Source organism: Macaca fascicularis, chromosome 3, assembly GCF_037993035.2.
Source record: "Macaca fascicularis isolate 582-1 chromosome 3, T2T-MFA8v1.1".
Lineage (NCBI taxonomy): Eukaryota > Metazoa > Chordata > Mammalia > Primates > Cercopithecidae > Macaca > Macaca fascicularis.
In genome coordinates this window covers 193,478,495-193,504,281 of record NC_088377.1, presented here as the reverse complement: position 1 = coordinate 193,504,281, position 25,787 = coordinate 193,478,495, and the positions used below count along the sequence as shown (strand labels likewise).

General features: G+C 37.2%; 1 protein-coding gene across 37 annotated transcripts in view; it reads left to right on the top strand.

Annotated features, from left to right (window-relative positions):
* The window catches only part of KMT2C (lysine methyltransferase 2C), a 298,808-nt gene that overhangs the window by 187,459 nt on the left and 85,562 nt on the right, over window positions 1-25,787 (top strand). For 29 of the 37 annotated variants that reach the window (XR_012433087.1, XR_012433088.1, XR_012433089.1 and 26 more), the window contains 9 exons: window positions 1,089-1,208; window positions 3,966-4,082; window positions 9,613-9,714; window positions 9,905-10,009; window positions 15,595-15,776; window positions 16,031-16,195; window positions 17,523-17,632; window positions 18,137-18,202; window positions 19,477-19,689. Coding sequence is in view for 32 of the 37 variants with exons in the window: in XM_074036399.1 (XP_073892500.1) it covers window positions 1,089-1,208; window positions 3,966-4,082; window positions 9,613-9,714; window positions 9,905-10,009; window positions 15,595-15,776; window positions 16,031-16,195; window positions 17,523-17,632; window positions 18,137-18,202; window positions 19,477-19,689 (1,180 nt within the window). In the remaining 5 variants the exon portion in view is untranslated. Of the gene's footprint in view, window positions 1-1,088; window positions 1,209-3,062; window positions 3,209-3,965; window positions 4,083-9,612; window positions 9,715-9,904; window positions 10,010-15,594; window positions 15,777-16,030; window positions 16,196-17,522; window positions 17,633-18,136; window positions 18,203-19,476; window positions 19,690-25,787 lie in introns of those variants that run through there. The other 8 variants (XM_074036404.1, XM_074036405.1, XM_074036419.1 and 5 more) reach the window with 4 other exon arrangements.

Here is a 25,787-nt window from a genome sequence, read left to right as displayed (position 1 = left end):
TGGTGGTATTTTTATGTGATTAATGAGATACTACTTGTTAATTTGATAATATTCTAGAAACCCGGTAAGTACTATGTACCTTGTCTTAAGTTTTGGTTACTTAATTGGTAAAATTATAGCATGCACCATTGATTTACCTAATTCAAAATAGATTATTTTATTGTTTGACATTTGTCTTGTGTTTTTCTTTAAAATGTTATCTTTGTGGAGTAAACATTTTTTTGTATGCTGTTTAGCATCTTCATCAGATTAGTTCAGGGTGTTGCTGAATGTGGTTATTTGGATGTAGAATGCTTTAGTTTTAGTTATATAGCTTTTAATAAGATACTATTTTCTATATAATTTATCAGATACTTTAGGCATTTTAATTTGCAAATTTAGGACAATTTGCTTTAACATTTCTTCGTATTTGTCCATTGGATGTAATTTCCACAAATATTCATTTCCCTAAGTAAAAACTGAAACCCAAACCCACAACTAATGGTCACTGAAGGAGGAGTGATTAAATGCTAACACAAATAATGGTATTTGTATTTTAATGTTACCAACTCTCCACAGTTTAAAGTTTATGCATTTATCGATTGCTTATGTTTCTCATCTCATTCTTTGGCCTACTGGTTTTGGTCGCTTATAGCTATAGAATATAGAATTCCTTATGGTTATCCATTTCTCCTTTTAAGTAGAATGATAGTTGTTAGAAGAAAAATAATCCCCCAGTACTTTCTTCTAGTGTTAATCCTTAAAGTGTGATTGACCTTTATTTACTTTTTGGTGCGGTAATTGCAGTTCATGAGTCAATGTTGATGTCATATAAACCTTAATTTTTAATGTTTCATTGTAGTGATGTCTCAGCCAGAATTAAATATTTAATGTAAATTGTAGCAGCAAACATTTAAGTTATTTAAGTTATACTTAAATGTTTAAGTCACTGTTAGTGATAAGCTTATTTTGCCTTCCTTGAAGCAACTTGTCCTAAATTTCCATACGTTTGCATTTGTTTTTGCTGTTCTAAAATTCCTTAGTTGCTGGCTTTGACCTTTTATGTTGCTGAGTTTTACACATCTATTTTCTCAACTGCCATATCCTAGGGGGCTTGGAGTACCCATAATACAGTGAGCCCACCTTCCTGGTCCCCAGACATTTCAGAAGGTCGGGAAATTTTTAAACCCAGGCAGCTTCCTGGCAGTGCCATTTGGAGCATCAAAGTGGTAAATAAAATTGCATTTACATTCATATATCATTTCTGTCTGATTGTTTTGCCCTACTGGATGTTAAGAATTAAATCTTTCTTTTCTAGATTGAGCTTCCAGAGACACTTTTTAAATCTAAAAATTTTAATGTAAAGAAATAATATGCGTTTAAAAATCAAGTACACATTTTTAATACCTCTTTTTATGGTTAATTCCTTTTGTTGTGATTACTACTGTTTTTATGAGGGAGAAGTCCTTGACATGTAGACCAAAAGGTAATTACGGACATTTTCATTCACGATATCATAAAACTTTGTTGCTTAGAAAAAAGCAAAAGAAAAACTCCATTAATGTATTATGTTCTCATGGAGAAGAAATACCAAAATTGTGGCAGATTTCATTGTCTGTGGTTAATACCTTAAAGTGACAGGGCTTTTCCCCCCATGCCATTGGTTGGTGACTCTGTCAGTCCTTGAAGTAAGTAGTGTGATGCATTTTGAAGAGAAAAAAATTAATTTGGAAAAGTATTAACTCAAAAGTTAAAATACCTCATTGACTAGAGGTGACAATTTTTCTTCATCTTCCATATTTAATATTCTGGAATATGACTGTTTAATTTAGACTCATCAAGGATTTTAAGGAATTCTAGATTATACTTTATTTTCTTTCATGACTGGAAGAACAATTCTTTTTTTTTTTTTTTTTTTTTTTAACTTCCCTACCTCCCCCGATATCATCCAAGATATTGAGGTATAAATATTTTAAGAGTCATTTGACAGTTTTGTAATATAGACCACCAGTTTTCACTTTTTGTTTTTCTGGGTCAGCATTTGATGTTGGAGAAAATAATTGAGAGATTACTGTAGTATTGGTTTTTAATCACTGACTTAATTTTTCAAAAATCTTTAATACCAATTTAAAAACAAAACAAACTTGGCCAGGCGCCATGGCTCACGCCTGTAATCCCAACATTTTGGGAGGCTGAGGTGGGCGGATCACTTGAGATCAGGAGTTCGAGACCAACCTGGCCAACATGGTGAAACCCTGTCTCTACTAAAAATACAAACAAATTTAGCCAGGCATGGTGGCATGTGCCTGTAATCCTAGCTACTAGGGAGGCTGAGGCAGGAGAGTTGCTTGAACCCAGGAGGTGGAGGTTGCAGTGAGCCAAGATCGCACCATTGCACTCCATCCTGGGCGTAGAAGTGAGACTCCATCTCAAAAAACAAACAAACAACCCAAAAAACTAAGCTGATCCCATACATCTGTTGTTGAAAGAAGCTGATGCATCTCTCAAGGGATCTCAAGGAGAGCAGGTTAAGAGAAGACAGGAGTGGCAGTTTGAAACTGGAAGCTGGCTGTATTTATTACATCCAAAGGGAAAAAAACCATTCCTCCCGTTCCTTTTATTCACGTGTATCTATTTTATGCTTACAGTATCACCATAAAGTTTTACTTGGAAATCATTCTGCTAAATAGGGAATAAGTTCATTTCAAACTATGATAAGGGACATCAGTTGAAGATATGACATATTATTTAACTTGTTGGGAGGGAAACATCAAAGTATTTTCCTGAGCATCTGGATAATTTTAAATATACATAATTCATCTACTTAGGTAGGTGCCAGGTTTTTTCAAGGAGTAGTTAATTAGTACAAACAAGGGTGGGGGAGCAGGGAGCACCATACTCTGGTTCTTAAATTATCAGGGAATTTAACTAACACATTTTCCCATACGTTTATTTTTTGTGTAAGAAGTCAGATAAATTATTTCCATTTCAAGTATTTATTCAGATTATTTAAAGCAAAGCTTTCACAAAGCCTTTTGCCAGCTTTCCCATAATCCTCAAATATTTTTTCCTGGCTAGACGCTTAGGCTTACTCCTGTAATCCCAGCACTTTGGGAGGCAGAAGCAGGAGGATCACTTGAGTCCAAAAGTTCTGGGCTGCAGTGAGCTGTGATCACACCACTGCACTCCAGCCTGAATGACAGAACAAGTTCTTGTCTCAAAAATAAAAGTAATAATAATAAATTTTCCTCTAAGTACTATGGTGAATGAGGTAGAAATGTTGAGTTCATAAGAGAACTGTTGAATAGTGAAGGAAACTGACTTAATTTTAATGACAGGAAGAATACTGTTACACACTAGCAAAAATGAGCTTTCATGCTGATGTAGCAGTACAGAATATGGTTCCAACCCAGGGACGCTGGAGCCAGACTTGCTAGATAAGTGACTTTGGACAAGTTACTTAACCTTTTTACTCCTCAGCAAAGTCATCTAAAATGGGGATAATAAAACCTGCTATATGGGATTGTTGAGAGTAAAAAATTCTTAGATTAGTACATAGTAAGTACTCAATAGATACTAGCTATTACTGTAATCACTGCAAGACCAGTTAATGAGAGAGTTCTTCCTTATACGTACTCTATATTAAATATAATTTGTTGCACTTCGAAATATCTGGATTAGGCTATAGTTGTTGTAGCCACCGAGAATGTAGGAGTGGGAAAGAGAAAAATCATGCAAAGGCTTGCTGAAAGCGTTCACAGTGACAGGCCCAAGGTATGATTCTAAGGTTGTAAACATTTTATATTTAGATTTTTAAGTTGTGGAGTATGCTTTTAAAGATACAAATAATAAGCCAGGTTTCTTAATACTTACCTAAAGAAGTGTTTGTGTAACATTTGATAAAATGTTTTATCTCAGTGGCATTTGGATTTAAAAATTCTTTTCGGCTGTCACAGAATGTTGACTTTTCCTAATCTGTTACATAGGGCCGTGGGTCTGGATTTCCAGGAAAGCGGAGACCTCGAGGTGCAGGACTGTCGGGACGAGGTGGCCGAGGCAGGTCAAAGCTGAAAAGTGGAATCGGAGCTGTTGTATTGCCTGGGGTGAGGCTTGCTTCATGTATATTTTCTCTAATCTAAATGTCAGTTTATGAAAATCTCACAGCAAGTTATTTTGATCTTAAGAATCATATAAATAGGCCAAAATGTTTATTTTATTTTATTCTGTCTCTATTTTGCTTTTTTTTTTTCTTGAGCCTCGGGTTACATTTTCTTGTATATTTACTTTCTCATCCTTTCTCTTTCCTTACCTTCCTCTTTGACTCCTTATCTTTCTATGCCAACCCTCTCTAAAAAGTCAATGTGTAATATAGTTGCTCTTTCATTTAAAAAATTTTAAGATTGATAGATATTTGTTTATATCATGTTATGAGGCTTTATTTATATGTGCATTACAAACATATTTGCTAACTACTAGCAAATATTTTGTGTAATAACTTCACTATTTTATTAAAATCCTATTTTTAAAATTCTGAAATGTCATTTTAAGTACAAGTGAAATTGTCCAAGTTTACTACTAAACCAGGAGGAGTAAGGAAGCTTAGATTCTTGTCCTTTTTTCAAAAAGAAAAATTTTAAAACAAGGCTTATTGAGGTATAGTTGATATAAGCTATATTTGACATGTACAATTCCATAAGCTTTGATATATGTATACACCCTTGAAAACGAAACCACAATGATGATAGTGAATATATTCATCTCCCAAAGTTTCTTCATGCCCCTCTGTAATTTTCTGCATTTCCCCTGCCATCCGTCCTCGTCCCCAAGATTAGTTTGCATTTTCTAGAGTTGTATGTAAGTGGAATCATACAGAATTGTATGCTTTTTGGACTGATTTATTTCAGCACAATTATTTGGAGATTCATCTATGCTGTTGCCGTTTGTTAACAGTGTACTCCCTTTTCTTGCTGAGTATTAATAAAACTGTGTATGCACCACGGTTGTAGACCTGTGCACTTTTTTTTTTTTTTCCTTCTTTTTTTTTTCTGAGACAGGTTCTTGTTCTAATTCCTGGGCTGGAGTGCAGTGGTATGATCATAGCTCACTCCAGATTCGACCTCCCACCTCCATCTCCCAAGTAGCCGGGACCATAGGTGTGTGTCCTACTACATACATCCAACTACCTTTTAAAAATTTTTAATAGAGACAGCATCTCACTATGTTGTCCAGGCTGGTCTCGAACTTCTGAGCTCAAGCAGTTTTCCCACCTTGGCTTCCCAAAGTGCTGGGATTACAGCCATGAGTCACCATGCCCCAGCCTGTAGTCTTACATTCTTGTAATGTCTTCGTCTGGTTTTGGTATCAGCGTAACTCCAGCTTCTTAGAATGAATCAGGAAGTATATTCTCCTCTTCAGTTTTCTGGAAAAGTTGTGTAGTAGTGGAAATATTTCTTCTTATATTATACATGAATTTATTAGTGAAACCGTCTTGGCCTGAAATTTTCTTTGTGGGGTGGTTTTTGTTTTGTTTTCTTTTTTTTTTTTTTGTCTTTTGAGATGGAATTTCGCTCTTGTTGCCCAGGCTGGATTGCAATGGCGCGATCTCGACTCATGCAACTGCCGCCTCCCAGGTTCAAGTGATTCCCCTGCCTCAGCCCCCTGAGTAGCTGGGATTACAGGTGCCCGCCACCATGCCTGGCTAATTTTTTTTTGTATTTTTAGTAGAGACAATTTTTCACCATGTTGGCCAGGCTGGTCTCAAACTTCCGATCTCAGGTTATCCACCTGCCTTGGCCTCCCAAAGTGTTGGGATTACAGGCGTGAGCCACCGCGCTCAGGCTGGAGTGCAGTGGAGTGATCTCCGCTCACTGCAGCCTCCACCTCCCAGGTTCAAGCAATTCTCCTGCCTCAGCCTTCTGAGTAGCTGGGATTACAGGTGTGCACCAACATGCCTGGCCAATTTTTGTGTTTTTGGTAGAGATGGGGTTTCGCCATGTTGGCCAGGCTGGTCTTGAACTCCTGGCCTCAGATGATCCGACTCCCGAAGTGCTGGGATTACAGGATGAGCCACCGCGCCCAGCCTATGGGACAGTTTTTAGCAACAAATTTTCTTTCTTTAATAGGTACCTATTTAGGTTATCTGTCTCCCCTTGCATAAATTTGCATCTTTCAAGAGATTTGTTCATTTTGTCTATCTTGACAAATTAAAGGAATGGAGTTGATCATAATATTTCTTACTATTTTAATACCTGTAGAATCTGTAGTGATTTCACCTTCCTTATTCTCAATACTAATAATTTGTATCTTGTCTTATTTTTTTCCTGATCAGTCTGGCTAGAGATTTATCAATCTTACTGATCTTCTTGAGTCAGCCTTTGTTTTCATGGACTTTTCTCTATTTTCTTTCCCCGTTCTGTTTTATTGATTTATATCCTCATCTATTTTTTCCTATCTTCTCACTTTGAGTTTAATTTGATCTTCTTTTTTTGTTTACTCTTTTGTGTCCCTGTTTGGAAGGGACATTTGTGAAGTTTAGGTCAGAGCTTTCTGTTCCTTGACTTACATCTGTGGTCTAAGAAAATGAAATATCTATCACCTTCTGAATAAATCACACTATTATCTATGCAGGCAACAATAACACTTATTTTCTCAAAGTTTACCTTTGCCCTCAAGGTAATTTATTTTTCTAGCAGTCTAAAGGTCATGAAATAAATTATAAAATAAAAACAGTGGGTCCTCAAGCTAGATGATACTGTTTTCTTTCTTGCATGGACAATTATTTTAAAATATTTTGGTTTTTCTGCACTTATTATTTAAATATGACTCTCCACCTCCCACTTGAATCTAGGGACATTGTAATTTTTTATTGCAGACTTTGTTTCTGGTTTATACTGGGAATATATTGTTATCATTTTCAGTGAAAGCATTCACTGGTTAAATTTCCTTTTAAAAATAATAATGGATCTTTACAATTTCTTTGAGCTACTCAGTGTGTATAAAGTGTCGAAATTTCTGTTAGTGGTTGGGAGGTAGAAATAGATACTTTATCTCTATTTTAGCCATTTCCACAATTATATATCTTAATAGTCTTCTCAATGCATCATTAGTCCTATGGCTGAATTAATGATTACTTTTAGTGGTCACTTAATTTCTTACTGATCATGATGATTCTACTTTTGTGAATCATCTTGGATGATTCTCTAAAATCTTAGAAAACTAATTTTGAGGTATGCATATAACACATCAATACATTTTTTCTATTTACAAAATTAAAGCATTATAGGTAGATCAGAATTTACCATTACTAACTCCTCAGTCCTTCTTATTTCCCTGTTACCAGTTTGGTATATTTATATATTAGGTTGATCTGTATGAAATTGCCAATATTATTTCTGAACTGATGAAAAGCAGCAGTTTCTTATGATTCAACGTTTTACATGTGCCCATAGACTACATATAATGACTTTGCATGTTTTTATAAGTGCTACACCTCACATACTGTTCTGCAATTTATTTTTTCACTCAACAATGTCTTTTGATAATTTCTTTCATGAGAGTCCATATAAATTTCTGCCTCCTTGCTTTTAAAATGTTGCATAATTTTCTAATGTTTGGATTTGCCATTGTTTTACTTATTCCGTAGTGATGAATATCGGCATTATTAGGGTTCATATGACTGTAAATTGCTCTTATAAAGCATTAGTACTGTCCATTAAAACTGCTTTTACACCGAGCGCGGTGGCTCATGCCTGTAATCCCAGCACTTTGGCAGGCCAAGGCGGGCGGATCACCGTGTCAGGAGATCGAAACCATCCTGGCTAACATGGTAAAACCCCATTTCTACTAAAAATACAAAAAAATTAGCCGGGCGTGGTGGCAGGCGCGTGAACCCAGGAGGCGGAGCTTGCAGTGAGCCGAGATCGCGCCACTGCACTCCAGCCTGGGGGACAGAGCGAGACTGTCTCAAAAAAACCAAAAAAACTGCTTTTAAATGTATTTGTTTTGAAAAATACTGAGATGTAGTCCTTCTATTTAGTTTGCCTGCCTGCCTGCCTGCCTCCCTCCCTCCCTCCCTCCCTCCCTTCCTTCCTCCCTTCCTCCCTTCCTTCTGTCCTAACTTCCTTCCTTCTGTCCTTCTTTCCTCTCTTCCTCTTTTTTTTTTTTTTGGAGATAGGGTCTTGCTCTGTCACCCAGGCTGGAGTGCCATGGTGTAATCTTGGCTCACTGTAACCTCTGCTTCCCGGGTTCAAGTGATTCTCCTGCCTCAGCCTCCTGAGTAGCTGAGACTACAGGCGTGTGCCACCACGCTTGGCTATTTTTTGTATTTTTGGTAGAGACGGGATTTCACCACGTTGCCCAGGCTGGTCTTGAACTCCTGAGCTCAAGCGATCCACCCACTTCAGCCTCCTAAAGTGCTAGGATTATAGACATGAGCCACCACACCCAGCTGGTTAATCTTCTTTCAGTTGTTCCTCAAGAAAAGTAATTCTATTGTTTTATGTTTTGACCTTGAACATAACCTGTTGTGTTTCAACTCTGTCTTTCCAGGCTTAGGTTGTAAGCTTTTTAAAGAAAGAGGATTGTATTTTATGATTTTGGCACTGTCCTCCTTGTCTTCTTCTACAACTTCTAGTTCAGAGCTTTATTTTGTTTCATAATCACTCTAGAAATTAGTAACAAACCAGTGGGTACTTAGTTGATGTAGTCAAATAGAACTAAGTCCAGACTCAACAATATTGGTTGATAATCATTTGGATAATACTGAAATTTTGATATTATTCAAAATAATATTCTAAAGTGGTATAATAGAAATATAATGAGAACCACATATGCAATTTAAAACTTCCTAGTAGCCACGTTAAAAAGTTACAGTGAGCTGGGCGCAGTGGATCACTTGAGGTCAGGAGTTAGAGACCAGCCTGACCAACATTGTGAAACCCCATCTCTACGAAAAATACAAAAATTAGCTGGGTGTGGTGGTGGACACTTGTGATCCCAGCTACTTGGGAGGCTGAGGCAGGAGAATAGCTTGAATCGGGAGGCTGAGGTTGCAGTGAGCCGAGATTGCACCATTACACTCCAGCCTGGGCAACAAGAGTGAAACTCCCTCTCAAAACAAAATAAAAGTTATAGTGAACAGGCTAAATTAATTTTAATGCCTTTCATTTTGACTGATATATCTAAAATATTACCATTTCAACATGTAATATATAATTACGTGTTGTATTTTATGCTTACAGTACATCTCAGTTCAGACTAGCTACATAGCAGATCCCAAGTGTGTGTCACTAAAATAGAGTGATAGATTTGTGTGTGTACATACATGTAATATTATCATTTATAGTTTCTTGATTAGAATTCTGCATGATCAAGTCTTGCTAAGACAGGTTTATTGTATTTTCTCATTACTTCTTGGTCTATAGGAATTCTACCTCTAAAGAGAGAATTAGGTGAATAATAAAATGTTATGACTCCATTTTATGGTAGTATTTTAGCATTAATAGTATTTGGAATTGTTATTCTAGACCTTGGCAAAAATATATGTTTTGATTATGAATTTTCTGAAGCTTTCCAGTTAAGTGTAAAACAAGTGAAAAATATAACTTCGTATTTTGTGTATTTTGCTTTTTATAGGTGTCTGCTGCAGATATTTCATCAAATAAGGATGATGAAGAAAACTCTATGCACAATACAGTTGTGTTGTTTTCTAGTAGTGACAAGTTCACTTTGAATCAGGTTTGAACTTAACAATTTACTGTCTTCCTCATTGAATTCCTCCTTGCACATTTCTGCTTTATCTCATATACAGAAGTCATCCAATATCTAGCTATAGAGCTATATTAGTTAATAAGGTATTTTTAAAGTAAAATTTGTAGATTTTTAGCTTAGTCTCCATTTAAAATATGTTCTGTTTTCTTAACTTCAGGATATGTGTGTAGTTTGTGGCAGTTTTGGCCAAGGAGCAGAAGGAAGATTACTTGCCTGTTCTCAGTGTGGTCAGTGTTACCATCCATACTGTGTCAGTATTAAGGTAAACATCCTTAAATTGAATTAACAAAAATGTAGTGAATTTTTATTTGATTTGAGTGGTAACATGAACTCCCAGTTCTCACAGTTAAGTATGATGAATACTATACATATGTGACAGTATTTAAGTACTTTAAATACTGCTTTTAAGGGTTTGCTATCTCAAGAAATTTGCTCCTCTATAAATCTTATATTATACTAATATCCTGCTTTTGTCTTGAAAAAGTAAAACATAAAAATATGTGCATTTAACTTAAAAGATAATTTATACTATTCACAAAGATTTTAGGTTTAACTGATTCATTTTGTCTGTTGATTTAAAAAGCTGAGAACTGGAGTATTTAGTAAAAAATTATTAGCCCATTCTGTTCTTTCCCACATTCTCTTTCCTCTATGCTCACTCATATACAAAAAGACATTTTCTCCTTATAGCCAAAAGAAACAAAACAAATGTCATATTTAATGCAATTGGTAATAATCGAGAGTCAGCACTGCTCACTTTCAAGCATTTCAGGATAGAGGCTTTCTGGGGAACCTTTTAAGTGGTATCGTGTGCTTGGTTTTAAATATGGACAGGTCTCAATACTTCAGTAGTTGAATCTAAGGTTCTTGATGTTTTCTTTTTAAGAACTCAGTCTTTTTTTTTTTTTTTTTTGAGACGGAGTCTTGCTCTGTCGCCCAAGCTGGAGTGCAGTGGCGCGATCCTGGCTCACTGCAAGCTCCGCCTCCCGGGTTCACGCCATTCTCCTGCCCCAGCCTCCCGAGTAGCTGGGACTACAGGCGCCCGCCACCTCGCCCGGCTCATTTTTTGTATTTTTAGTAGAGACGGGGTTTCACCGTGGTCTCGATCTCCTGACTTTGTGATTCGCCTGCCTCGGCCTCCCAAAGTGCTGGGATTACAGGCGTGAGCCACCGCACCCGGCCAAGAACTCAGTCTTAATAAAACTTACATATTTGAATAAAGTGTCATGGCCACTGGAAGCAAGCATGGAGGTATAGCTGTACAGCAGAGGTCTTAATGTACTCCACAAGTAAATCTTTTCTAGTACTGCCATACCATGTACTATAAATACTAACCTCAGTTTCAGTGATAGGTCATGAACTATGAGTGATTTTTATACCTTTCTCCCCTGCCCTTCAAACATGACTGTATTATATCATTGTCAGTAAAATGTCAGTGTAGTAAATAAATCAACATTATCTCCCTCAGAATTCTTTGTTGATAACTACACTAGTATTTCTTTTATAGGGTATTATAGGTTTTTGTGAATTTAGGAATCAAAATGAAAGATTATAATTAATACTATCCAAAATAGAAGACTAGTACGGTTAATTTATGTAGTCTTTTAAAATTAGTTGCTCGTGATATTTGACTGAAAAAGAGTATATAAAGCCAATTAAAAAATAAGAGTTATATATGCATAAAATATGTTTCTTTTCTTCTTTGTACTTTGTATAAAAGTTGCTGTTACTAGATTTTGTGTTTTAGAATACTTAGTGTTTTGGACCGAAGGAAATTGAATAAGATCCCTTTCAAGGTAGTAATGTATTTCTTTTAACCCATCCAACAATTACCGAATTCCCATTTTACAGATGAGTTAAATATGACTTACATAAGTTAAGATTGGACAGTTAGTTCACTGTCAAACACCTAGTTACTGGTAGAGCTAGAATATGAATTCCTATTTTTAAAAGTTGTATGTGGTTCCTTTTATACGATGACGCTGTTTTGGACAGTGTAGGATACTGCAGTGTCATTGATTGAGAAATACAGCAGTATCTAGAAATATACTAGGGATATTTGAATTGACTCAGTTTGAATTTTTGTTGTAGGAGGCGATTGTTTGTGGATAAGTTTGATACCTTTGAAGCTTCCTTTTAAGCTTGCTGGGGCAAGTCTAGAAAGCCTTCACTCTCAGGTGGATGTTTTCAGACTTTATGGTTTTAGAACCTTAACACTCTTTAAAATTCCTGAGGACTCCATAGTTTTTGTTTATGAGGATTTTAACTATGGACTATTCACCATTTTAGGAATTAAAACTAGGAACATTTTATAACACAAGACTACAGAAGCACAACCTGCATAATGTCAGTGTAATGATATGATACAACATGTAGCCTCTATAAATACCACTGTATAATTGTGAATGAATTAAAGTGAAAAAAAGGCAAATTAAATCCTAGTATTATTTAAACTTGTTTTAACCTTACAGGCCCACTGGGGTTCCCTAGACCACACTTTGGTAGCTGCGGTCCTAGCATTAGTTTAACCCTATACTTAAGACTTGGCCTTTCTGGGATCTCTACTGAATTCTACCCCCTGTTCACCATTGTCTTTGTACTCTGACTGGTTGGGCTTCACTTGTCTTTGAGCCTTTTGCAAGCTCGGTAACTGTGCAGCTTACAAATTCCCAGTAGGTGTACTTTCCCGTGGTTGGGGGTCTTTGGCCTTATAGCAGTGCAGCTTGGTGTTCTGCCAAAGACTTCAGGGGAATCCTTTAGATTTCTGGAGCTCTTAGTCCTTATGCTTCTTCATTTTGAGTACTGTGTCCTGCACATTCCACTGCCTCACCTTCCCTAACCCCAGGGAGGCCATGGATTGTTCTCTGATGAGGTTCTCCTTCCCTGGGCAGCGGTCTGGAAACTGTTTCTAGGTGGAGAATCACAGGACCCCCTGAGTGTTTCCTTCCTCTCAGAGACCACTGTCTCCTGTGTTATGTGTTGTCCAATATCTGAAAACAAGTGTTTCATACATTTTGTCCAATTTTCTAGTATCTTACGGGAGAACAGGCTGGTCCCACCTACTCCATTATAGTTGAAGCATGTATCCGTATTAGATTATAAAACAGATCTGTAACAATTTTGGACAGGGTACCATGAATGGAATCCTGGATGACATCTTATTTGAAAAAATTTTTAAAACTAAGCCTAAACTGGTTCAGCAGAAGAAAAAAATGACTTGATAGTACAACCCCAGTACCTAGGTTAAAAGGAAATTTCACAGAGGGAGAAATTGTTCAAGTGTTGAAGTACTAGCAATCAAGAAACACAAACGCTAATGTTTCCATTAGATTTGAGAATAAGAAGGTCTGATGAGCCTGGCTTAAGCAGTTTTGAGTGGATGTGGGCGTAGAGACCATAGTGTAGTATGTTGAAGAGTGAATATAAATTGAGAAAGTTGGAGAGTTTGGTTGTAAAAGGGGCCACAGGTATCTGTGAAGAAAACTTAGGAGGAATGAAAATAAATATTTTAAAAATTCTGCCACTAAACACCTCAGATCTGTCTGCCACTTTATCTTCAGATCATCATTGAAGCCAGGGTTAGGCAGACTGGCCCATAGACTAAATCTGACCCATTTCCTTTGTTTGCAAATAAACTTTTATTGAAATATGGCCATGTTCTTTTGTTTACATATATTTGTAGTGGGTTTTGCCTTACACTGGCAGGGTTTTTATAAAGTTGCAACAGGTCATATGGCCCTCAGAACTTTCTATTTACTCTCTGGCCCTTTATTGGAAATGTTTGCTGGCTCCTGCTGTAAGCCACCCTGATCTTACTCCTAGGCCATTTCCTTCATGTGGGCAAATAATATATTAACTTGGTAATCTAAGACAAATTCTTAAAAATCATATAAGCTAATCAAATTAATAAATATACATGTTTAAAAATCAAATGACATGAAAAGCTTTGTAATGGGCCGGGCGTGTTGCCTCACACCTGTAATCCCAGCACTTTGGGAGGCCGAGGCAGGTGGATCACTTGAGGTCAGGAGTTCGAGCCAGCCTGGCCAACATAGTAAAACTCTGTCTCTACTAAAAATACAAAAATTAGCTGGGTGTGGTGGCTCATTCCTGTAGTCCCAGCTACTCAGGAGGCTGAGCCAGGAGAATTATTTGAACATGGGAGGCAGAGGTTGCAGTGAGCTGAGATCACACCACTGCATTCCAGCCCAGGCAACAAAGCAGGACCGTCTCAAAAAAAAAAAAAAAAAAAAAAAAAAAAGCCTTGTAATGAACAACCAACCCTTGTATTACTTTACCTCCATGTCTGAGGCAATCACTTTTCATCTTTTCAGGTCTTTTTTCTTGTAGTTAGTGCTATAGCTCTAAATGATAAACTGGTTTACTGCTTTATCAGTGCTAGATTTTGTCGACTTTCTGCTATGAATAAATCAATTCTGATTTAGGTCTTAAAATACACCTCCTTCCTTCTCCCAATATAGTTGTATTACTATGTTTAGTTCAATTAATAAGGTGTTGATTTTGACTCAGTGAATGTTCACTGCAGATCTAAATAGTGTACTATGAGTTTCTTTTGTCTTTCATGGAGTTTTTAATAACAAGAAAGTAATAGTGACTCTCCATTTGTTCTTTGTTTTTGCCTACTATACAACTATCATATAAGATTATTTTTTAAAGTACCGTTTTTTTCTGGGAAGAGTCCTACCCTCCTCCTGGACATTCCCTTCTCCTGCTCTGAAACATGCCAGTAGCTTCTAGGTGTGTTGTTCTCATCCTTAAACTTTCCTGGCCTGATGTCTTTTGTTGGATCTGTTGATTTATAGATCCCAAATCTTCCTTTTCTTTATCCTCATTCTGTTCCACATATCTCTCAGTAACTTTATTAGAAGGAGAATGAGGGAGCTGAATTTTGAGTCTTCCTGTGTCTACAACGTATTCTGTCTTCACACACAGTTGCTTGTGTAGCTAGGTTGAGAATTGTACTTTGAAAAGTGTTTTCTTGTAGAATTGGAAACTTATGCATCTGGATTTGGGAAGTTTGGTGCCATTCTGATAGGTGTTCCTCTGAATTTAACTCTTTTGTTTTCTTCTCTGGTATCTTTTAGGCTTTCATGTACCTCATGATCTGAATTTTTATTCTCCACCCTCATTACCTGCTGTGTCATTATCATGTGGGCACTTGGTTGGTTCTATCTGTACACCCTAGTCTCTTGAGATCTTTAAGAAGTTCCACAATCTTAATATTACATGGTGTGACTTCCTTCAGGAGTTGATTAGGGATTTGGAGATTCCCAAATATTCTACTAACACCCTTGAGAGAGAGAAGAATAAACAGAGGAGTGAATGTGAACTTCGGAATTCCTAGCTTCATAGTCTAAATAGAAATCCTCTAAGATAATAAAATGTCCCTAAGAACTCATGTTTTACATTATTTTTTTTTTTTTGGTATTTTTTCTATTGATTTTAAGCATGGAAACGTAGATGGAGATTTTGTTGATGTATTTTCAAATTATGTATCAGTAATAGGGAAACTTACTTGATTTCTTTAAAATGTGGTCACTATATCTATAAATATAGTGGACATTAAATGTACAGCATAAGGTAATTATGTGGACTTTAAAAAGGCATTAAAATATATGCCACTTTCTATTATTCTGCTCAGTAGGCTCCTAAAAGTGCATATGAACATGCCCAACCCAATATTGGGCCTCCGTAGGTGCTCAATAAATGTTAGTTGATTGCCTCTTTTCTGCTTCTAGGTACATAAGCACCATACTAATTTATATAGTATATTTGATTATGTTAGGTTAATGCATAAATCACATGGATTGGTTGTTTCTTTTACAGATCACTAAAGTGGTTCTTAGCAAAGGTTGGAGGTGTCTTGAGTGCACTGTGTGTGAGGCCTGTGGGAAGGCAACTGACCCAGGAAGACTCCTGCTGTGTGATGATTGTGACATAAGTTATCACACCTACTGCCTAGACCCTCCATTGCAGACAGTTCCCAAAGGAGGCTGGAAGTGCAAATGGTACTCTAGGATTTGTTTGCCTTGCTAGTCTTTCAAGTTCAGAACTTTCTCATACCACTTTAGTTTTTAAAAATTAGCCACATCTATTTAATTGAATAATACACGTATGCTATGATAGATATCACTAATCAGAAAAATTTTCACATACACATTAAATCATTCCCCCATTATGTTCGTATGTAGCTTCCTGAATTACAGTAACTGAATAACTAAGAAAATAAAATTGAGACTTTTCGGGGGGATTTGGATTTCAGGTGTGTTTGGTGCAGACACTGTGGAGCAACATCTGCAGGTCTAAGATGTGAATGGCAGAACAATTACACACAGTGCGCTCCTTGTGCAAGCTTATCTTCCTGTCCAGTCTGCTATCGAAACTATAGAGAAGAAGATCTTATTCTGCAATGTAGACAATGTGATAGGTATTGTGCTATTTTTTCATCTTTTTAAAGCTTTTCTCTTTGAAATGTAGCAAAAAGAAAATGGAAAATAGCTTTTCCTTGATCATAAGTTTTAGGTACAGAACTTTTTGCTTTGTAGATTTTTAGTCACCTAGAAACTTACAGAAGTGATTTCCTGTTTTGAATTCTCAATTCCAGACTAAATTTTTTTTTTTTTTTTTTTTTTAAATTTAGAGACCGAGTCTCGCTCTGTCGCCAGACTGGAGTGTGCAGTGGCACGATCTCGGCTTACTGCAGCCTCCGCCTTCTGGGTTCAAGCGATTCTTCTGCCTCAGCCTCCCAAGTAGCTGGGACTACAGGCGCGTGCCACCACACCCAGCTAATTTTTGTATTTTTAGTAGAGATGGGGTTTCACCATGTTGGCCAGGATGGTCTCGATCTTTTGACCTTGTGATCCACCCACCTCGGCCTCCCAAAGTGTTGTGATTACAGGCGTGAGCCACTGCTTCTGGCCAAGACTAAAGATTTTTAATTTAGGCCTTTTTGAGGGTTTAGAAGTCCCTTGAAATTAGATGGAGAATTATTGCCTTCATCTATGCCATTTCTTATGGAAGGTTTCTGAATCTTTTAATAAATTATGAAGAATATCTAACACATTCTGTTCTCCTTAAACCACTTTTTCTTAAAGCTCTAAATACTAGATATCTAGATATTAGATACCACCTTCTGCCTGCCCTACGTAATTATGTGGAATTTCAAAATCAAGAATATTTCGTTGCTTTCATTAGTATATTGTTGTACTCTTTTAGAAGTTAAGCAGTGAACATATATTATTATTAATAGTATTATTTCATCAGTAGTACAGTATTCTTGGGACTCTGCCTACTAATTCTTTGTTCCAATGCCAGACAACTTTTTACTTTATTTCCCAATTACCATTCAACATTGCTTTACATGAGATATATCTACTTCAAATTAGATGCATTGCATGGAGCACATATATGCTAGCACTGCCATTTGCAATATTTCTGAATACCTTCCTGTTTGCTCTAACTAGCTTCCTTGCTGTCTTTGAAATATTTAATATATGATGATAAAATAATTGGCTTCCTTATGTAATGTGCTTTGCTTCCTCTCTAATAGTTGTTCTTACTCCTTTTATTTCCTTCTTAGCGCTATGAAAGTTTTCTGTTAATAGGGATAGTTAGGAGAAAAGGGCAAGGTAGGAGGAGCATGTGAGGCTTAGGGCTTTTAAGTTTGAAGACTGTCAGTGTTACAGGTTTTAAAAGGTAGCAGTTCTCAGTATATTCCATTTTTTAAAAAACATGTACAAATATGGTCTTTTTAGATGGATGCATGCAGTTTGTCAAAACTTAAATACTGAGGAAGAAGTGGAAAATGTAGCAGACATTGGTTTTGATTGTAGCATGTGCAGACCCTATATGCCTGCGTCTAATGGTAAGAGAATAATTTAAACTGTGAGTCTGCACTGTTGTACCACTCACTTGCACCTTACTGTCCATAACCAATGAATTAGCTTAGCTATACTCTATTTTGTCTTTGTGAAACTTACTTTGACAAGTATTTTACAAAAAATATTACTTTTGGTTACACATGACTTATCACAACTTTTAATAAAACAATTGACATGAAACAATAAAAAGCATATACTTTAGATGTAAACTATAATTTTGCTTCCAGGGAACATGATCTTGTAGTTATTGACAATATGTCAAAATCCAATATATTGATTCTTTCTTAGCCAGGTTTTCCTCCATGACTTGAGTATTTCCTTCACCACTTCTTGTTTTGTTGTTGCTTTAAAAACCACTTTTAACTTTAGTGTTCAAACATTTATTTTAATAAAATGAGTATAGAAACAAATTTTAATCATATATAAGTATTTAAATACACTTTACTTTTTCTGAAAAGAATTACCTGGATTTTTTTTTTTCGTTTCAGTGCCTTCCTCAGACTGCTGTGAATCTTCACTTGTAGCACAAATTGTCACAAAAGTAAAAGAGCTAGGTAAAATTTGAAATGCTTTATGTAATTTAATTAATTTACTTTGCTTAATTTTTACATAATTGGCTTACCACTCGTCAAACCTGCTTCAATCATATGGGTGTTCTATCCAAATTCCCTCATGTTGGTAATCATTTCCACAATGATACATAAAATGTCGTCCAGCTTTACTGGGGCAGTACTCCTATAAATTTCAGCAAGTTGGCAACAAAAATAACAGCTCTTAGAATAACCATTAATGCCATACTTGCTTTGGATTCATTGATATATTACTGTGCTTAATTATCAGTTAGCAGAAAATATGGCCTAGTTAGCAAACAGATTTGTTTTAGAGTTAATTCAATGTCTTAATTTTTAAAATAATAAACTTAGTATGGTGATTAATATGATATTCTTATTAAACAATCATTCTTTTGAATACTTGTATTTAATAGCACCTGATACAAAAACATTTGGATAGTACAGGAATTGTTCTAAGGAACAACAGTTTTGTACATTTAAAATTAAATCTGCAGGATTTGTACTTATTTATTACCTCTCCCTATTAGTAATTATGTTGGTACTCTGATTTTTCCAGATGAACTTCTGGAGTATTCTCTCTTCTCTTATGTAAATAGATCCCTATCTTTTGATCTTTTCTAGGAAAAAGCTCATAGTGGATTAGCTGAGCATTGCGTTTAGTTGCAGTGCTTCTAACTCTTTTTATTGGGACATGAAAATAGAAATGCCAGGAAGACTTTTTTTTTTTTTTTTTTGGAGTCAGAGTCTCGCCCTGTCGCCCAGGCTGGAGTGCAGTGGCATGATCTCGGCTCACTGCAACCTCCACCTCCCGGGTTCAAGCGATTCTCCTGCCTCAGCCTCCCAAGTAGCTGGGATTACAGGTGCATGCCACCACACCCGGCTAATGTTTTGTATTTTTAGAAGAGACAGGGTTTCACTGTGTTATCCAGGATGGTCTCGATCTCCTGACCTCGTGATCCGCCTGCCGCCTCGGCCTCCCAAAGTGCTGGGATTACAGGTGTGAGCCCCCGCACCCGGCCCAGGAAGACCATTTTTTAAAAACATGCAGCCTTTTTGCCTATAATCCCAGAAAGTTTGACCTATTGTTCCTAGTTTTTATTGGGTATCATGAAGTTAATTATTCATGCATTTCATAGATACGTAATTGCTTTCTAGAACTACGGTCACATTCCCTTGACATGGGTATTTTGGAACAGTAATCAGTCAAATTTAAAATGAAAGTTTAAATTTGTATTCTTGGGATTTTGTAATTTTAGACCCACCCAAGACTTATACCCAGGATGGTGTGTGTTTGACTGAATCAGGGATGACTCAGTTACAGAGCCTCACAGTTACAGTTCCAAGAAGAAAACGGTCAAAACCAAAATTGAAATTGAAGATTATAAATCAGAATAGCGTGGCCGTCCTTCAGACCCCTCCAGACATCCAATCAGAGCATTCAAGGGATGGTGAAATGGATGATAGTCGAGGTAATACTAATTTATTTTCCATGAAATATGTGTGCAAGAATTAAAGCATATAAAGTAACTTTTGAAATATGTGTATGATTTACCAAAGGGTAAATCACACTAACTTAGATAACCCCTGATGTGACCCTTGCCATTTCCAAATGAGTGATCTTCTTAGACCTTGCCTTTTCAGGTTCTCTTCCTTTCACACATTTTAGAACAGACCTACCTTTCAGAAATCTCAAGGAGCACCGTATCTTTGAAGATCACAGGTGGGGAAATACAGAGGGCTTGACTTTAGGTTGCTAGATAACATAAACCTTCTCAGATACTGTGAGCTTGGATAATACCATGTTTAAGTTAATGTAGAACTTGATGCATACATTCAAGAAATGGAAAAGCTGTCATTTGATATTACTTCAGGTATAACTTCATATTCACCAGTGTGCATCATAAACTGTTGGTTTATAAACATTTTCTTGATCGATGTAAATGTAACATTTTTCTAGCTGAATTTTTTTTTCTTTTTTTTTTGGGTGGGGAGACAGGGTCTCGCTCTGTTGCCCAGGTTGGAGTGCAGTGGCACGATCTTGGCTCACTACAACATCTGCCTCCTGGGCTCAAGTGTCCCTCCTACCTCAGCCTCCTTAGTAGCTGGGACCATGGATGCGGGCCACCACGCCCGGCTAATTTTTGTATTTTTTTTTTGTAGAGATGGGGTTTTGCTGTGTTGCCCAGACTGGTCTTGAACTCTCCTGGGCTCGAGCCATCTGGTCTGCTCAGCCTGCTAAATTCTTGAGATAGCAAAATATTTTAATAGTAATTTAAAATCCAATATGAGTTATATCCTAAAGAGGATTACTATAGGTTTGCTCATTTTTGGGGCGGATATTTATTTTCAACTGATTTAGAAATGAAGTGATAATTATTTCTGTTCCATTATATTTTATTTCATAGGTTTTTTTTTTTGTTTTTTTTGTTTTTTTTTTTTTTAAGGGGCTGTGTCTTGTTATGTTGCCCAGGCTGGTTTCCAACTCCTGGGCTCAGGTGATCCTCCTGCCTCAGCCTCTCAAGTAGCAGGTGCTACAGGCATGTGCCACTGCAGCTGGCTTTGAGACAATAGAATTTATTGAATACCTACTATATGTCAGATGTTGGAAATCGTATCAGTGTACAAAGCAGGTAGAATTCTCTGCAGAGAGTTTATATTTTAATGTTAGGTAACCCAACTCTTAAAAAACAATCAGTTAATTATAACATGTTTGGCAAGTCCCATGGTAAAAATAAAGTTTGATTAAGAGGAATTGGCTGGCTGGGCACAGTGGCTCACGCCTGTAATCCCAACACTTAGGGAGGCCAAGGTAGGTAGATCACTTGAGGTCAGGAGTTCGAGACCAGACTGGCCAACATGGTGAAACTTCATCTCTGCTAACAATACAAAAATTAGCTGGGCTCAGTGCCATGCACTTGTAATGCCAGCTACTCGGGAGGCCAAGGCAGGAGAATTGCTTGAACCTGGGAGGTGGAGGTTATAGTAAGCTGAGACTGCACCACTGCTCTCCAGCATGAGTGACAGAGCAAGACTCCATCTCCAAAAAAAAAAAAAGGAATTGGAAGTACAGATGGGTGTTTAGGGTCCATATGAATGGAAAGCAGTATTTGAACACAGATTTTAAAGAGGTGAGTGAGTGAGCCACTTGATTACCTGAGAGAAGAGCATCCCAGACAGTGAGGAAGCCAGTGTAAAGGCTCTGGGTGAGAGTGTGCTGAGTTTATTTGAAGAATGTTGTGGAGACCAAGAGAGTGAGCAGAGCGGACAGTCAGAAGGTGAGAAGATTAGAGATGGACAGACAAGAAGGGCAGTTCAGTATATCTCAACACAACCATAAGGTGATGTGTCAGTAGTTTGTGCTTAATAGCAATGGAATGGGAGGCCATTGAATGTTTCTGAAAAGAAGAACACCATGATCTTATTTATATTTTAAGAGGGACACTCTCCTATGATATAAATAGATGATTAGGCGCAAGAGTTATGGCAGGTAGATCAGTGAGGAACAGTGGTCCAGGTGAGAGGTAATTGTGGCTTTGAAAAGGTATGTCTTTTGTGGCCGGGCTCGATGGCTTGTGCCTGTAATCTCAGCATTTTGGGAGACCAGGGTGGGTGGATCACCTGAGGTCAGGAGATGAAGACCATCCTGGCCAACATGGTGAAACCCTGTCTCTACTAAAAATACAAAAATTAGCTGGGCATGGTGGCACGTGCCTGTAATCCCAGCTACTCGGGAGGCAGAGAATTGCTCGAACCCAGGAGGCAGAGGTTGCAGTGAGCTGAGATTGAGCCACTGCACTCCAGCCTGGCAACAGAGTGAGACTCCATCTCAAAAAAAAAAAAAAAAAAGATATGTCTTTTGTATGTTCTTGATAATTTTTGTTTTGTAGTAGTGTGTTTTGGGTCTATGTTGCTGGGAGAAAAGCTTTCTGATGCTTGTATATAACTGATTTCAGATACCATTGAACAGATAATTTGATTTGGGGGCTTGTAGTTTGTGAAGAGATAGTCCATAAACTTAGGAGGAATTGATCAGATCAGCATTAACAAGAATTTCCATTTCTGAGGATGTTAAAAAAATGTCTGAAAAAGGTTTCCATAGTCTCTTAAATTAGGGAAGTGCTCCATTTCACAAAATACGAAAGGTTTCTTGATAATAGTACACATTGTTTCCCAAATTATGAGATTATAATATCTTTTAAAAACAACACAAAAGACCTTGGAAGCTTTTCCTTGTGACTACCATTTGTAAGCACTGAGAAATGGTGATATGTTTCAATTTCATACTTTCTCATTGACTTGTATCAGGGTAAAAGAAAATCAGTTGAAAAATTACCCTTACTTTTTTTAACTTTAGGTGATAAAATAGCCCATCTGAATTTGCTGAATTTGTCCTTATTTTTTTGAATATGAAAAAGGATTGTTTAGTGTGTTGGATGTTAAATGCTAAGACAATTTTAGAATTTAAGGAATTGAATATACACTATTTTCATGACTAGTCTGTCATGTTCATTTACATGCCAGGATCTCACATGCTTTGTGGAAGGAAGGGTACATTCCTAGGGATAAAATAAATGCATGTTACTTGGACAACATTTTTGCTTTCTGCTGTTGGCTAAATAAAAATCCCTTTTAAAAATTTAGTATTGCTGCTGGGCGCGGTGGCTCACGCCTGTAATCCCAGCACTCTGGGAGGCCGAGGCGGGCGGATCACAAGGTCAGGAGATCGAGACCATCCTGGCTAACAGGGTGAAACCCCGTCTCTACTAAAAATACAAAAAAGCTGGGCGCGGTGGTGGCGCCTGTAGTCCCAGCTACTGGGGAGGCTGAGGCAGGAGAATGACGTGAACCTGGAAGGCGGAGCTTGCAGTGAGCCATGATCGCGCCACTGCACTCCAGCCTGGGCGACACAGCGAGACTCCGTCTCAAAAAAAAAAAAAAAATTTAGTATTGCCATACTTCGTCATATTAAAAATGTTTTAGATTATTATCTTGAAACTGCATATACACACCCCTAAAATAAGTTTTATGGTATTTAATATGCCTGTACAGGAGAAAAAATAGGAAAAGGATACAATCATCATAAGTTCTTATTATTACATTATGCTGAGATTTCTCATAACGCTGCCCTTTTCTGGGCATTTTGTATTAAACCTAAAATTTGTGATGTTTTAGACTGTTTCACTAACGTGTTTTGATAATGTCTCAGTGCTCTTGGGAAAGCATTATAAAGTAGTGGGCAATGTTGAAACCTACTCTGGATGTTTTTAGGCAAATTTTTTAACTTCTCTAGTGCTAGTGTTCTCATTTATAAAATAGGTGAACCAGGATGAGCCCACAGGATAGTTGTGCTGATGAGGTGCAAGGATGCGTGCCAGGCACCCGGCACTGGCTCTTCCCACACGTAGAGTGCTCAGTAACCGTGAGCTATTAGAATACAAGTGCTCAACCAGTGCTTCGGCAGTTGTGTTCTGTGTCCAGCAGAACTCAACAGAATCCCACGCTTGTCTTTATATGTGAATTCAGTTCCTTTTCAGTTAGTAAGAAATCATGCCTGTGTTTGGGTAATTGAACTTTTAGGATGGGGGAATTGCCTGCCACAATTATTCTCCAAACTTAATGTTTCCATGTCTTTTTCTTCATTTTGGAAGTTGTGGAAAAATTATAATGAAAGAGTATATAAACGTTTTCCTCTGTATTATAGCGTATCTGACAGTTTCCTTTATTAAAAAGTACAATACATTAGGGAGAGACTTGATGAACTTAAAGTTTGAAAAGTAGTATTGACTATAAGTGATCTTCAGCTGTGCATTTTTCAATTTGAGGTTGTCAGAATGTAATATTACACATTATTTTACACACCGCTGCAGGATCCAAACTGTGATGTTCCTGGAGTATTGGAACAATACCTATGACTTTTTGTTTCCATTGATTTTTAACTCTTCTAATAACCACTTCTTTAAGAAAAGTCATACATCATCACTTTGATATATTGGAAACAAATTCCTTATGCAATAAAAGCATACTTCTTTCTCACCTACTGGGATCTAGAAACCCTGTTATTGCAAGAAAAAAATCCCAAACCTCAAGAAAATAAAAACACTCTGTCTCAAGAATGGAAACACAGCACATTTCCTCTCAATCAGTGGCCCCAGAGAGACCATCACAATGTATGGACGTGTTTGGAGGTGCGGGAATAGGACTGCACCAAGGCTGTAGCAGGCCAGCAGGTGGGGCAGACTGAGTGGAGGGAGGAGACTGGCATTCAGTAACTACTGTAGAGTGGGAAGAGTGCGGTAAACTATCCACCTGGTGAAGGTGGCTGCTTTCTTGAAGTTTGTTACTTTCTGTAGTGTTAATTCCCTCAACTGTTAAAATTAGATTTCTAGACAAGTTACACATTCAAATGATTTAAAATTGGAAAAGAATAAAAAGGTAAGCAGTGAAGTCTCTCCCTTTCCCCTGCCTTCATGCCCCCAGTTTACATCCCCAGAAACCTCGGAGGTTTCTTCTGTAACCTTCCGGATGGGTTTTATGCATGTACAAGGAAATGTGTATATATATATGTTTTTTGTTCCTCTTGTCTTGCTACTTTTTACTGTCCTTCATTTTTTTATGGCTGCAAATATTCCTTTATATGGAAATATAAGCAACTTAATTTACCAGTTCTTTCCCCTGTTGAGAGACCTTTGGGTTTCTTTCAATCTTTTACTGTGAATAATACAATGAATCACCTGGTATATTTATAATGTTGTATGTAGGTGGGCCTGCAAAGGTGAATTCCTTGCTAAATCCAAAGACATAATGCATTTGAAACTATTTTTGCAAGTAGGATACGGGTTTTGTTTTGTTTTGTTTTTTTATTTATTTTTATTTTACATATCTGAGGTATACAACATGCTTTGTATACATAGTGAAATGATTACTATAGTCAGACAGATGTCTGTATCCTTCATCTTTCGTAGTTACTCTGTGTGTGTGTGTGCGCGCGTGTGTGTGCGTGTGCGTGTGTGTGTGCATGTAAAATCTCTTTCAGCAAATTTTCGATACACAGTATTATTAACTATGGTTCTCATGTTGTGTAGTAATTTGATCTCTAGAATTATTCATTTTACCTAACTGCAGATTGGTACCCTCTGACCTACTTCTTCCCATCCCAACCATCCCCCATCCCCAGACCCTTGATAACCACCATTCTGCTCTCTATATATACAGCTTCTCACCCCCCGCCTCCCATTCTGCTTATTAAGTGAGATCATACAGTATTTTTCTGTGTCTAGCTTAATTTACTTAGCATAGCTTCCTCCAGGTTCATCCATGTTGTCACAAATGGCAGTATCTCCTTTCTTAAGGCCAACTATTCCATTGTATAGTTAAGTCCTCATTGTCATCAGTAAGTTCTTAGAAACTGTGGTTAAGAGGTGGAAAAAAAGTATGACAAAACCGATTTTTTTTTTCATTGCATTATACCAAAATTAGATTGAAGGAAACAGTGTTACTTGAGAACATGCTGTATGTTCATTTAGCTTAACATTTCAGTTCCCAAGAACCTATTGATGACATTAAGGGA